General features: G+C 45.7%; 1 protein-coding gene across 1 annotated transcript in view; it reads right to left on the reverse strand.

The window, feature by feature from the left end:
• The window catches only part of SLC1A3 (solute carrier family 1 (glial high affinity glutamate transporter), member 3), a 75,706-nt gene that overhangs the window by 12,165 nt on the left and 47,824 nt on the right, over positions 1-15,717 (reverse strand). Inside the window, exon 4 of the mRNA XM_005872585.2 lies at positions 3,257-3,461. Within this exon, the coding sequence (XP_005872647.1) occupies positions 3,257-3,461 (205 nt within the window). The remainder of the gene's footprint in view (positions 1-3,256; positions 3,462-15,717) is intronic.

A 15,717-nucleotide genomic window follows, 5' to 3' on the forward strand; every position in this document is an offset into this window, starting at 1 on the left:
GAAAATAATAGTCACTTGAAAATTTTTCCCAAATAATAAGTTAACGCCTTAAATACCTTTTCATTCTGCCTAAGGGAAAGACTGCATTGAGCTAAGCAGCAAATGGAAAAAGAGAAAGATTTTGGTGGCTTTTATGACTTAAAATGCGGCATATGATCATCCCCAAGTGTGGCCCAAGTAGTTCATATTTTTCAGGGAAGTCCCAAATTTAACTCACCTGTCCTCTTGTCAGACAATGGGATTCTTCGTTCAGACATTATATCATCAAAACCCTGCTCCTTGGAAGAATCAAAGTGAGAATAGAAATGCCTTTTGTCAAAAGCATTCTGGACAATTGCAGTTATTATTCAATAATGGTCACTGTGGTACGGTGCCATGCCATGGTCAGACTGTGGGATTTTGTTCTCCGAGAGTTCCTCCTAGAGGTCCCCTGGGGGATGGGACGTTGACACTGAATTGCTGGAGCTTCTGAGGCTCTTCTGTTGACTAATGGGAGGAAGGACCACAACATTTGACCTTGAGGCCTCTGTGGTAAGATTTGTCACTTCCTCCGAGCAGTGTTTGAATTTATGGCAGGGAGAAGATAAGGCGCACACTCTAGCTGAGGAGTCTCTAACCAGATGCGTGACCTTGGTCAAGTCATGGCACCCATTTAGGTCTCAGTGACTCATCTGTTAAGGAGGAAATGGGCTTACACTCTGATAAGAGCTCCAAGAGTGAAGACTGTGGGGAGAAAGAGATATAACCAGGCAGTTGTAGAGTCTGACATTGTAGCAGTTGTACGCTGTCAAAGTCATATTTGAAGTTTATAAATTCTTATTCCTTTCTTCCTACTGCCTAGACCAGTGGTTCTCAACCTTCTGGCCCTTTAAATACTGTTCCTCATGTTGTGACCCAACCATAAAATGATTTTCGTTGCTACTTCATAACTGTAATGTTGCTACTGTTATGAATTGTAATGTAAATACCTGATATGCAGGATGGTCTTAGGCGACCCCTGTAAAAGGGTCGTTTGACCGCCAAAGGGTCGCGACCCACAGGTTGAGAACCACTGGCCTAGACCATCCTGTTTCCTATCCCTTCCCATCTACACTCTACGGCTCTGCTTCTATAAACCTCAAGAGAAATATGAGTTCAGGAGATTCTGGGATGAATGTTTAAGCCACGTGATTGGGTGGGGATAGGTTAGTCACATAGTTACCACTGTAGCAAGGAAGGGCAGAACATATGGTACTCTGATGGATCAACCAGATTGGGAATGACAAGATCCCAACTCTTCAAACAAGGAATAGAAATTGTACTGAAAGAGATTATATAAAATACTTCTAATTCAAACTACCTGAGGATAAATAGTTATGAAAAAAAAAAAAAGGTGAAAAGCCTTAATTAACTGTATGAACTGAATAAGAGATAGCTATTGGGTGACAACTTGATATGAAATTTTATAGGGTAGCTTGTTATCTTCAGATCTTTGCAATTAACTCCCTGAACAAGACTTTCAAGAAGAGGCCCTGTGGGGCTGGGTCATGCTTACATATAGACGGTACAAAGTCACCCACAGTAGGAATTGAGAAGTGTGGCCAAAGAGGCCCTTTGCTCCCCAGCTCTCTGTTGAATCCACCTGTCACAGACCCGGTTGCTGAGTTGGCATATGAAATACTATCTCTAGGAGGAGTTTTTTTCAGATGATCAATGGGGATCCCCATAGGGTTGGTATCTAGGATTGGTACACCAGTTACGTTGCCAATAAGTTTGTAAGGAAGGGAGGAAAGGGCTAGGTTTGGGGTCGACAGTCTGGGTGGGGCTACATGGTGGGTGGGGGATGCCAAGCAGGTGGGAATTTAGAGGCCTGTGCTGGGATATCTTCCATTTGCCCTTCTAGATCCACCCTCCATGCTGCTCTGTGGCCTGGGAGGCTGACACAGGACTACAGCACGTGGGTTCTCTTGCCTATGGCTTCCTGTTGGGTTTGTCTAGGGCAGTGGTCGGCAAACTCATTAGTCAACAGAGCCAAATATCAACAGTACAACGATTGAAATTTCTTTTGAGAGCCAAATTTTTTAAACTTAAACTATATAGGTAGGTACATTGTTATTAACTTAATTAGGGTACTCCTAAGGCTTAGGAAGAGCCACACTCAAGGGGCCAAAGAGCCACATGTGGCTCAAGAGCCGCAGTTTGCCGACCACGGGTCTAGGGGGACGCTCTGAAAGATCACAGAGTAGGAGAGAGAGAAGTGGATGTTCATATTCTTCCAGCTCTCTCTCTAACAGGCTGGGCAGCAGCTCCCTCCCTCTACACTAGAGCTATAGTTCCTCTCCCCAGGGCCTTTCCCAAGGCCATAGCTCTTCCTGAGTTCTAGTAACAGCTCCTGCCTTTATCCCTCAGACTAGAGGTAGTAACAGAACAGTTTCCTATTGCTGTTAGTCCCCTGGTACCCCACCGTCCCTTGAAAGTTCCCTTAACTCTGCCCTTTTCAACGATCCTTTTGAAAATGCAATACGCTTCCTGCCAGAACCTGACTGATGGAAGGGTTAGAGAGAGCAAGCAGGACGTTCCAGGATCAAACTTTGACATATGTCATAGTTCCATGTAAGAACAATTCTATCACCAAGTCTGTTTCAATATTAGATAAGACTCAATTGTAATCAGTGTGTGTTTTGTACAGAAACTAATGCTAAAGAAGTCATCCTTTAACCTTTTATTACTGATTGGCCAACTCCTTTCTCATAAACGGTGCAAAAAAAACCAAACAAACAGAAAAACACACACTAAAAAAACTTGAAATAGGAATGACTAGATGATCTCTCAAGTCCCTTTTGGAAAGAAATTGTTATGTATAATGAATGATAATACAGATCACAGGTTCTGAATTAGAAGAGTCCAATAAACAGGCTACACTTGAATAAAAACTAGCCTTAAAAAGCAAGACTTGAGAAAAGTAAGTAAAGAATTATTAATATTCCAAGGTGAGCTGCAGGGTCGAGAGGGGAACTGAGTGATCAGATTTAAATCCTGAAAGCAGGGCTCTCAAAATTCATCTATGTCCACTCCTTGCTCTTCTGACCTCTTCTACATAAGACTGAATATGGATCCTAACTTTAGTTTCTGTTAGAACAAAGTAAAGATGCGGCCATTTTAAGCCCAGCAAGGCGGGTTCAGTTGGATGCCACTTTCAGGGCTTGATTAGCTCCCCCAAATAAGAGGGGTTGGGTGGTCAAAATGCACCGGAAGGGACGGGCTTGCGAGGACGTACCTGATCAAGTCCAGGAAGGCATCTGCAGCTGTCACTTGGATAACCTTGCCTTCTCTGTGCATGTGCTCCTTTGTGCCCTTCCCAGGATGGATGATGATGACAATGATTATGCCAATCACCACGGCAATGATGGTCGTAGTCATGTAATAGACTACAGCGCGCATTCCCATCTTCCCCGATGCCTTTCTATCCAGAGCCGCCATTCCTGGTGAAGGCAAACAGAAGGAGATTTTCAGGAAGTCAGTCCAGGGAATTCTCCAGCGAAAGGGAGTGGGAACAGTATTTCCTTCTACACTTCCCTACGCGCATCCCACCTGACAATGGGATTTCATACATGTATGAGAACTTGGCGCCAAATTTAATCAGGACATCTCAGGTGAAGGGGAAAGGCCACAGAATGGCTAAGCACCAGCTGCCCCGCAAACACACAATCACCCGTTTTCTGCCTCAAGAGTTGATTTCACGTGTCTCTCGAATGATTTGAAAAAGCTATAAAATTCTTTCCTCGGTTACCACTACCAGTAGTTGGAGAAGCTATGAGTGTGAATAGTAAGTAGTATGTTGTGTGTGTGTACATGTATGCGCTCTTGGATGAAGAGAGAGAGACTTACAGACATTTTCAGGCAGGATAATCTAAGCATATCTCAAATCCAAGCACTGTGGTGACTCACACAGATTAACTGCCATTACATTTTTATTATTTTTAAAATATATTTCTATTGATTTCAGAGAGGAAGGGAGAGGGAGAAATAGAAACATCAATGATGAGAGAGAATCATTGATCGTCTGCCTCCTGCATGCCCCCTACTGGGGATTGAGCCTGCAACCCAGGCATGTGCCCTTGACCGGAATTGAGCCTGGGACCTTTCAGTCCACAGGCCGACACTCTACCCACTGAGCCAAACCTGCTAGAGTTCTTCAATTTGTATTTAAAGTACAATTGAATTATAAGGCCTAGGTTCTCCAATTGCTTCTATGCTGTTTCATTTCATCTCATCTGTTCAAAACCTTTTATAAAGAAGTATTTGGGTGGGGTCCTCATTTTTGGACCCTGCTTTCCATCACCTTGTTCCACAGGCCTGGAGTACCTCATGTCATGTTAAGCATTCTTCTCCTCACTTTCAGGAGGAGGCTCACAGTTTACCTCAGGCAAGGTGTTATCTTAGGAGGCATGACTTTTAAGGTTTCCTGTCAAACAGATCAGATCTTGATGCCTCTCTGGATGGAAAAAACCATGCAAAGGACACAAAAATCTCAAAAGATAAGATTATGGGCTCTTCTGTTTCATTAGCTATTTTCTCCCCTCCTACTTTTTCCTCCCATTAAAACAGTAAAATCCAATAATAGGATAATCCAATTATAGTTCATTGTACTATTTAAAATGGTGTTTCTAGAAATAGTACATGAGGTTATATTATAATTAAATGATCAGTATCAGATTCTAATAGTGGTTTAACATTTAAGTAGTGACCTGTTCATACCAAAATATTTAGAGTAAGATAAAGTATGAAAAAAATCATGTCCATGATTGCCAGATAACTGGCTGGATTTGCCCCCAGAATCTTAATACAATGGTAATGAGCTTATGTGGGAATCGAAGCCACAAACTTCCGTTTATAATTTCATTTGTATTTGAATCATATCACTTATCCTTTTCATAGTAAGCACTTGCTTAGTACCTGATATATTCTTATTTCTAACCGCAACTTATAAGGCAGATTCAAAGACAATTAAGTAACTCTCTGAGGCCTTAGTTCACACCAAGTAAAATGGAGTGGGAACGTGAACCCAGATCTTGCGTGACTGAGTTTACTGTATCCTCTGCCCCTGAAAAAACTAATTACAGCTCCCACGGACCAGGAGGCCAACTCTGGCTTTAGTGTATGAACTTGGCTTCTTGACTCCTTGCCCTAGGGGGAAGTATCCATTTATTGGGATGACGCTACTTCAACACTTCAGCATTAAAAATGAGCTAATCTGTTTTCAGAGTATCCCATGCCCCATTTCATCCTCGTCTGAACCACGTCTCACAAATATCTTGACTTCCCTCTGTTTCAAATACTTTTCTTCAAGAGGGGCCTCTCTCCTTCCCATCATTGGCTGAGCTTGTCACCACTGAAGCCTGCGATTCTTCCGCCGGCGAGCGGGGTGGACACAATAAGCTGCACGTCTCTGCTAGGAGTACCAGGCAGCAGTACTTTCTTCCTTCGAGATGCTTTCTTTCCCTCCCACCTTCTCCTCTATGTGCCGGTCCATCCTCACACCATCTCTTCTCTGATGCTCCTGCCCACTGTTCCTGACCTAGAGCTATTCAGAGAGCTGGGTATTGTAGGCCGCAGTCACTTTGAAACGACAGGAATGGAAGAGAGTTTCTTGATGCAAATGGGTTCATATGCATTTGCCTTTTTATGTATGAAGACAGTCTTTTGGCAATCAGTTCGGCACAACATATGTACACCAAATTCATGTTTTTTTGGGGGGGCAGAGATGGGGAAAGTGTTTCATAAATATATATGTGGAAGTCTGCAAGTCTATATTTTAAGTCAGATTTCTTCTGACATAATATTTAGTATAGCTTCTTGGATAAATAAAATACGTATTCAGCCAAGAATTACAGAATAATATATAAATAATGTCAAGTTCCCAAGGCGCTATGATTTGTATGGACTTTATTCTCCCTCTGCTAAAAACCTATGTCCCACACATCAATGTGTCTCACTGTGTGTCCTCCGATGCTTCCTGTCCCTGGCTTTGAAACATGAACTCTAATGAAGGCGCCCTCTGTTATGAACTGTCTTTCTCATCCTCCCTGCGTTCCAGCACTCGTGCAGGGCCATTGGATCGGGCCCAGAAACAACGGAAGGGGGGGGATGGCAGCTGCTGGTTCCAGAATATTGTTGTTTCCGTTTTTATTTTATTTTAGATGTACCCTTTCTCCAGGGTGGGCTTCCCAAACACTCATCTGATGAAAGCCGCCTGCTCTCAACCCTCCTAGAATTTCAAGATGGGCAAACTCACAGCAAGGGGAATCAAGGGTGAGCTCTAGCATGTACCATATTCATCTGAATATAAGGTGATGTCTTTTTTTTCCTTTTAAGTAAGAAAAGTGAACTCTAAAAATACAGTACATTTTATAGCTACAGATCGAAAACTGGGGTCTTGTGTCCTAAAGCAGCAGCCCAATGCTGGAGCAAGTGCACACGGGACCTTTCTGGAAGGTGAGTGAGCCAGAGGACCCAAGAGCTCAGAGGAAAGGCAGTGAGGGGCTGGGGGGTGGGCATGAAACAAATCCCATGGAGTCTCTGCCCTAGCTGGTTTGGCTCAGTGGATAGAGCATTAGCCTGTGGACAGAAGGGTCCCAGGTTCAATTCCAGTCAAGGGCACATGCCTGAGTTGTGGGCTTGATCCCCAGTAGGGGGCATGCAGGAGGCAGCCGATCCATGATTCTCTCTCATCATTGATGTTTCTCTCTCTTTCCCTCTTCCTTCCTCTCTGAAATCAATAAAGATATATTTTTTAAAAAATCCCATGGAGTCTCTGCCTACAGCTATAGTGTATTCTTCTTTTCGCTAAAGTATCTCCTTCTGGACTCCTTCTAGACTGGATTGTAAAAAAATAAAAAAGTAAAGTTCTATGATTCTATGCGTCTGGTACACAAGGCAAATCTTTAAAAGTTAGGTTAGAAATTGTTGGGAATATTGAATCACAATTTATAAGCAGGTTATAGCCCCTGGGCTTAATCTAAAAGGCAATATTTCAAATTACAGCCAATCGCTGGCTATTTTAGAAGCACATTCTTTTTTAAAAAAAAAATTACGCCACAGTGATAAAGAGTTCAGGCTCTGAGGTTAGACCACTTGGTTCCCGTGGCCAGGTCACAGTGTAAATACATTTATATTTTATTTGTCGGTTCTGGCAAACAAAAAGGAAAGCTTGTAAACACTGATATGTATCCCATCAGGTAATGGTAGAGGCTTTCGAAAGGAACCATGCGCTCTCGTCTTTCTAGCATCTTCTCTTCCTATGACCTCGGGTGCCCACCGCCCCCAAGAAGCCCCCTTCCTGCGCCTCACTCGTGTAGACCAAGGATGAGCGTGCTGATCTCTGATATCTGGTCAATTCACCTGAGCAGAAATTCCATGAACGTTGTAACAAGGGAAAAAGTTTTAGAAAAGTTTTGCTTCCTGGAATTGTGGGTAATGGGTGATGCTTAGTGAAGAGAGTTGAAACCATCTCCACAAAGAGTAGAGAAGGGTTCTGTGGCATTCACAGCCAATTAAACACAAACCCTTTCACATTGTCCCAGGCTTCCTTCCCGCTGTGGCTGCTTCTAGCATCACAGACCTCGACATTTCATCAGCCTCTAACACCTCTTGTTTTATGAGGTTATATGGCAATGACCGGGAGGCCTCCTTACAGACTCACTGCTTGAGTTTGTCAGGCAAATTGATTTTTTAATCTGACCCTTCAAACTTGTCAACAAAAGTCTTCCCTCCAGCGCTAGTGTTCGCTAGTGAAAGGAAGGGGGTGGGGAAGGTGAAGGGAAACGTTCTCTTTTGGAAGACGGTTCAATGAAAACAGCAGTGGAGCGGACAGTCGTATTTGTGGCAGAACAAGTCCCATCGAACACCTTTTACCCTCACTCTGGTAGGACCAGGCAGACAATCCCTTTTCCCTGGCTACAGGCGTCCCCTGAAAATGAACTCTCCTACAGGGAGGCAGCGAGGGGAGGCTGCGGCCCCAAGTCAACTGCTGGTACCTCCAAACAAGGAGCTTCGCCCTAACCTCCGGGGTGGGACTGCTTCTCGGGGTGACCGGCCCTGAGGCCCTCTGAGCGCCCGGCTTTGCTTTTATCCGCACCAGTCTTCATCCGTCGGCCCTCATCACAGCCCACCGGAGCCTTGCAACCGGCCCAGCCATCGGCCCAGCAGTGGGCCAGCCAGACAGGCGGCCACAGGCCTTCCTCCTCCTCCTTCCTCTTCCTCGAAGCCAGCTCCCAGGCTGCGCGGGAGGCCAGCTCTGAAATGCCCTCTCACAGGCCACAGCTGCCCGCAAGCCCGCTGAGCGGGGGCTTAGATGCCCGTGGACCCGCACAGGAGCCCGTCCTTCGCTCAGGGCATCGGAATGCGCTGCACAAGATGCTTTTCTGCAGAGGAGCCGGGGGCAATCCGTCTCCTTTATGTGCGCTCAGCGGAGCAAGAGGGAGAGGCGGCAGGCCAGGAGGAGCTGGCAGTCCTGGTTCGCAGCAGCTGCCAGCGCGGACCAAGGCCCTTTCTTCGGTTACCTCATTGTAGCCGCCCCGCACAAAGGATCACTGTCCTCCTGCCAACACGTAGAAGCCCGGGGCCACGGAAAACAGCAGCTAGAAGTGCGGCTTGGGCAGCGGGGACAAGGGGCCCGGCAGACCAACTCCTGGTCGTACCTGAGCAGCCTGGCTCTGGAAGGAGAAATCTACGGGAAGACACGCCAACGTGTGGTGGGCCAGCCACCAGCACCCGCAGGGGCAGGGACCTCCATGGGACAGTGAGCTGACTTCCTCCACAGTAGGAAGAGCGCGTGGAGAGCAGCAAATTGCTTTGATTTAATGAGAGGAAATTCTTGGAGGGCCAGGGATCGAACCCCCTCCTCCTTTCTCCCCCAAAGAATCATGATTTACAACCAGCCATGGGAGGAGGAGTTTGTCATCTCCTGAAGAGCCCTTGTGGCTCTGCATTGTGCTCCTTGCTGTGGAAAAGGCCTTTATGCTCTGTGTTCTGAGGGGCCCGAGGAAGATGCTGATGGAGACAGCACGTCCCAGCCGCAGAATGCTGAAGGGACCGGACTCTCCCACTGGGCAGACCTGCTCGGAGCTCAGCAAAAGGCGTTGCAAGTGGACTGCAGAGCGTGGCAGCCTCCGGGGTGCCTGTTCTTCCTGCGGAAGGTCTGTCTCTCACAGAAGAAAAGCCTCCTAGCAACTCAAAGCAACAGATGGACATTAAAAACCCATGGTGTGGCTCAGTGGTTGAGTGTCAATCTATGAACCAGGAGGTCACAGTTCGATTCCCAGTGAGGGCACACGCCCAGGTTGTAGGTTCGATCCCTGGTAGGGGGTGTGCAGGAGGCAGCCGATCCATGATTCTCTCATTGATGTTTCTATCTCTCTCTCTCTCACCCTTGCTCTCTGAAATCAATAAAAATAAAAAAAATCACACACACACACACACACACACACACAACCCAATGCAGCCTGGCCCTGATTCCCCGAAGAGCTGAAGCAGAGATTCCTGGGGCCAAAGGAGGTGCACAAACTGTGTGACCCTATGTCCACCTCCACCCCCAATTCTTTGCCACCAAAAGATTCTGGAAGCAGAACCAACCTGACAACTCTGAATGGATGGAGGCTAAGATTGTTGCCTGAAACTGAAATGGAGATATTTTTAAAAGACATATCCTATCCTATATAATAAAACTCTAATATGCAAATAGACCGAATGGTGGAACAACAGGTTGCTATGATGTGCACTGACCACCAGGGGGCAGATGCTCAACGCAGGAGCTGCCCCCTGGTGGTGAGTGTGCTCCCACAGGGGGAGCACCACTCAGTCAGAAGCTGGGCTCATGGCTGGCAAGTATAGCGATGGTGGCGGGAGCCTCTCCAAGGCAGAGCTAAGAAGCAGTGAGCCAGGCTTCTGGAGTGGGCCTAAGCTGGCAGGCAGACATCCCCTGAGGGGTCCTGGACTGCCAGAGGGTGCAGGCAGGGCTGAGGGACCCCCCCCTCCCAAGTGCACGAATGTCGTGCACCGGGCCTCTCGTTTCTTATATAAAAAGAGACAAGTGAGAATAAGATGTGCTCCCCACAGCTATTTTCCAAATTAAATCCATAAAGTATTAGTATAAAACAGAGGTCCTCAAACTTTTCAAACAGGGGGCCAGTTCACTGTCCCTCAGACCGTTGGAGGGCCGGACTATAGTTTAAAAAAAAACTATGAACAAATTCCTATGCACACTGCACATATCTTATTTTGAAGTAAAAAAACAAATGTTTTCCAGGGGGCCGTAGTTTGAGGACCCCTGGAAAAGAATAAAACTTAAAAAATTTAAGTCCACATTTTGGCCAGTGAAGGGAGTGTGCAAAATTAAGTCTTTGAGGATAGAGTTGGAGTTGATAAGAGAAGGAAGAGAAGATTGTGGCGATAAGAGAGTTGAGACATTGACAGGCAGGAGGAGAGAGGAAGGAGAAAGAGAAAGAGAGGGAGACTAAAGAGCAAGAGGTATGGGATGGAGAAAACGTTCAGTAGGTGCTTTTACCTCAGTCGGCATATTTATTGGGCTGTGGCCAAGAGCCCTCCTCCCTTTCAGTTCTGATTAGTCTTCTCAATATTTAAAAGTTCATCAGTTGTTCTTATCTAATCTATAAAGGAACAGTTGCACCCACAAAGTGAGAGGTTACGTTCCCAGCCACCTGACCCAAACAATGAACACAGTATCACTTCACAGAGTGGAAAGGACTATGGTAAACTCGGTTGCCCCCGCCCTCCCCCCTCACCTCAGCCTCACTGAAGGTGAGAGAACACTCTCCCGCTAGAACAGGAAAAGCTGCATTTTTGGCCCCAACAATGGAATGGATTACTCCTGGTATATTCCACCAGCAGTAGCGCAGCACCCAGAGGACTTTCCCTTCTATAGACAGGAGTGTTTTCACACATTCTCCTTTAGTTTTGTAAGATTTATGTACATAGTTTCTATGTGAGTCTCAGCTTCATATCTTGATTTTTTTCCCCCAGGGGTATTTAGGAATTCCCAAAAATTCTCCAAAGAAAATTAGAGGCAGTCCCTTACATCAAACTTCACTTATCCTGAATATTCTTCAGGGATCTAGGAGGGTGCCAGAGAAAGGATGTGGGAATGGCGTTTGGTTGATGTGAGACTGAGGTAGCATGGATTGGATTGGTAAGATTATTCTTTAACTTGGAATTTATGGGTAGGGTGGGTAACGATGCAGCCACCAGTGTTTGACAACAACTAGTGGGTGGGTACATTTGAGGAATATCTGGAAACACTAGATGATAAGACAGAGAAAGAGAGCCCGGCTGGTGTGTCTCAGTGATTGAGTGTTGACCTATGAACCAGGAGGTCACGGTTCGATTCCCAGTCAGGGCACATGCCCGGGTTTTGGGCTCCATCCCCAGTAGTGGGTGTGCAGGAGGCAGCCAATCAATGATTCTCTCTTATCATTGATGTTTCTATTTCTCCCTTCCTCTCTGAAATCAATAAAAATATATTTTAAAAAAGTGGCTATATTAACTGTTTCTCTAATCAATTTTTTCACTTATTTATGCATCACTCTACTTTTATTAAGGACCTTCTCAATGCTCTGGCCAAAGACATGGTCATTAGGGCCCTCGTGTTTTAGTGTAATAAGTAAGACTTAAAAAGATATTAATGTGAAACAGCCCTGAACAAATAAAACTGCTTGAAATTTATACAGCAGAGTATTTGGAATGAAACTGGGAAGAAAGTAGGAATATTTGCTTGTTTCCCAAATTTGAAACTGTTAGGAAGTGGTTGAAATAACGCAATAGTTTGCTTGGTGTGAACCCTGGCTCCCTCATGTATTAGCAGGGACTGGTCAAGATAAGTAACTTCTCAGTGTCCCATTAAATGAGGGATCATAACAGTATTTACTTTATAGGGTTGTTCTGAGGATTAAATGAGTTCAACGTGTGATGCCTCAGAACAATACCTGGCACATATACAGTAGCCATGACGATGGTGATGTTTCCGTTTTGTGAAGAATTCTTTTAGCTCTGAAGGGCTACTTGGAACACCACTGTAAAATGTGAGAACTCAGTACGTGTAACTGGATCCGATATTGCCAGGCACTGGCTAAGTTAGTGGTTCTTAACCTTCTGGCCCTTTAAATACAGTTCCTCATGTTGCGACCCAACCATAAAATTATTTTCGTTGCTACTTCATAACTGTAATGTTGCTACTGTTATGAATTGTAATGTAAATATCTGATATGCAGGATGGTCTTAGGCGACCCCTGTGAAAGGGGTCGTTCGACCACCAAAGGGGTCGCGACCCACAGGTTGAGAACCGCTGAGCTAAGTGCTTCATCTCACTTAATCCTCCCAAACAACCTGCAGGTCGGGCCCAACAGTGGTCAATCCCCATTGATAGACCAGGAAACAGGGAGATTCCACCACTTGCCCAGGATCACACAGCTATAACTGGCATGGCTGGCATTTGAACTCAAGTCTTTCCGCCTCCAGAACCCACTGTGTAAACTCTACACCTACTGCCCCGGAGATTCTTTTTTTAAAAATATATTTTATTGATTTTTTACAAAGAGGAAGGGAGAGGAACATCAATGAGAGAGAACCACCGATCAGCTGCCTCCTGCACCCCCCCCACCCCCCCGGGGATGTGCCCGCAACCAAGGTACATGCCCTTGACTGGAATCGAACCTGGGACCCTCCAGTCCGCAGGCCGACGCTCTATCCACTGAGCCAAACCGGTTAGGGCCGGAGATTCTTTATAAATTAAGTCTTCTTTGCACGGGACCTGTATCAGTTGTTGATTTGCATTTCATTCCCCTAATGGGGAAGTCTCGCAAAAACCTGTTAAGTTCCTATTTGAAGGGCCACCACATATCACACTAGGAAAGGATAGCACATGTGCTAGAAAGCAAAGCGATGATGAGGAGTGGCTACGTCAAAGCACTGGGCTGCCCAGGTTGAGGTAGTCTGACATCTCACTGAACTGAGAGTCAAGACCTGCCAGCTTTATTCAGGGGCTGATATACTCATGGGTAACCTAACGAAGAAGAAAGAAAACTCAACAATGGGTCACCACACATTGGGGGAGGCCGTGGGTCATTCCTAGAACCCCCAGGCGGAAGCCAAGGCACCCCTCCTCACATTCCCTGCAGAGCCTCGGCTTCAAACTTTCGCTCAGCCTTCCCACGATGGCACTCATCTTCGCCGAGACTAGCTAGTCGTTGTTGGGCAGCTTGGATTTCTTAAAAAGAACCGAAATCTGGTTCCTTATAACCCTCTTGCCCTGAGATAAATAATGTTTGCTTCTGGAGGAACACAGAGTAAGTCTGGTCCACTTCCCAGGGGGGCCTTGGTGTTCTTTTCTTCAGACTAAGCACACCTCATTTCTTCAACTGGTCCTCACCTCATTATTTCCAGATGCTCACCCATTTATCATCCCTCCCACTGCCTGCCAGTCAGTGCCTTGTGCTCCGGTCCACACCTTCCTCCTCAGCTCCATTTCCTACTGAGTCCTACCCTGCTCTACCTTGTGCTCCGGTCCACACCTTCCTCAGCTCCATTTCCTACTGAGTCCTACCCTGCTCTTCCAGGCAGTCTAGACCTGCCTCGGGTTTCCCTGTCTCTGCATCGTTGCTTTTAGGGCTTCCTCTGTCCTGTGGAAATTCTACCGCCGGTCCTGAATTCCCACAGCACTTGTTTTGTGCTTCTTGGCTTCATAGTCTGCTTCGTCTTACAGTCATGTATGTACCTGCCGGCCTCTCTATTTAAATGTTCAACTCCTTGAGGCTAGAGACTGGCAGTCTCTTCCCACCATTCTTCTCCACGCTGGTTAGCCAACAGCCTGCCCCACACAGGAGTCCAATAAATGTGTCTTGGATTGGATTCAACACCCTCCTAGCAGCTCCTCTGCTTCGTCAAAGTTGCTCCTGAATGTTCTCAGAACTAAACAAATTACTCCTGATGCCGTGTGACCGGTACGGTGAACTATTAATTCTACTGAGGAAGCACACGACTGTATTTATTCCTGTTAGCCACCACATCCCACTGTTGGTTCAAATTGAGCTTTTAGTCCCGGGAACTGCTGCCAAGCTCAGTTGCTCCCCATCCTGCAATTGCGAAATTGTCGTTTGCGTCTAAAAGCAGGAATGAACGTTTATTCCCTGCTCAATTTCATCTTGTTGGTTTCCATCCAGCATCGCAGCCTATTGAAGTAATTTTTAATCATGACCATAGGCATGTGGTAGAAACTACCTTGGGGGGACTTACATCATCTAAAAACACCATATATAAGGGTTATAAGGAGCTAGATCTTTAAGTCGTTGTTTAAAAAAAAAAAAAAAAAGGAAAAAAAAAGGAAACTTACGTCATCTAAAAACACCATGTATGAGGGTTATAAGGAGCTAGATCTTTAAGTTGTTTAAAAAAAAAAAAAAGGAACAGAACAGGATTTTTTAAAAATCCACCAGGTACTTTACCAGGCATCTTCCCAAGTTGACATGGAGCCTTAAGCCCTCAATAGGTCCAAATGTTCAGCCAGTTGAAAAAATCTCCTTCACTGTTTTATTAGGTTCTATTTTATTGTCAAAGGTATTACTGAAGACTCGAATATTTTCAGAATAATGAAAACAAACTGTATCAGGGATTCTACAGCAAAATGTCATTATAGGAAGTATTTTAAAAACACAAAGAGATTCCTTGTAGCCCATGGTCTGGGAGCTCACCTGCTTCTACTCAGCCCCCATCCTTCAGGATGATGAGGTGAGGGTCTGGGAGAATGAGGTCCGTGCCCTCGTTAAAGCAGCCAGGGAAAATGTGGAGCCTTTCTGGCCAAGCTTGTCTGCAAAGGCTCTGGCCAATGTCAACATCAGGAGCCTCCTCGGCGATGTAGGGGCTGGTGGACCTGCCCAGCAGCTGGGGCTGCCCCAGCAGGAGGTTCTGTCCCCTCCACCCCGGCCGCCCCAGCTGAAGAGGACAAAGTGGAAGCAAAGAAAGAAGAATCTGAGGAATCTGATGGTGACATAGGCTTTTGGTCTTTTTGACCAAACCTCTTTTGTAACACGTTCAATAAAAAGCTAAACTCTGAAAAAAAAGTAATGCTTTAATTCTCCTTCCGCAATACCCTATCAGCTTATGACTTTCCAGGGTCTAGTTCTTCAACTATAAATACACGTGATGGTCTCTATTTATTTCTATATGCCCAGTGGCTATCACAGTAGAGACTCCATAGATATTTGGAGAATAGAGCATGAATGACAAAGTCTGCAGATTCAGTGGATGAGACTAATTAAGCAACTGTACCCAACCCACACATCCATGGCTTATTTATGTAACATGTACTACAACAAGAGCTCATCACCACCACTAGTGCTGGGATGCCCTCAGAAAGTTCTTTTGTTGAGTAAAGAAGTCATATTCTCACCAAATAACCAAATGTTCAACCACACACGACACAAGTTAAGTGCACAAGTATGAGAAAATTGTGGATCATACTCTGCTCATGTGGAGAATAGGCTTTTTATCACAGGCGGAAATTAAGGCAACAGATGCACTTTCGCATTATAAACTGATCCTGTACAAATGGTGCAGAGGACACACCACATTAGGGGTTGCATGGCCTTACAGAGAGAGGGGGCTTTAGTGACAAACCGATCCGAGTGTGAATGCCAACTCAGCACTTGCTGGTGGTGGTGGTGGGGGGGG

The sequence above is a fragment of the Myotis brandtii genome, unplaced genomic scaffold (assembly GCF_000412655.1).
Source record: "Myotis brandtii unplaced genomic scaffold, ASM41265v1 scaffold384, whole genome shotgun sequence".
Classification (NCBI taxonomy): Eukaryota; Metazoa; Chordata; class Mammalia; order Chiroptera; family Vespertilionidae; genus Myotis; species Myotis brandtii.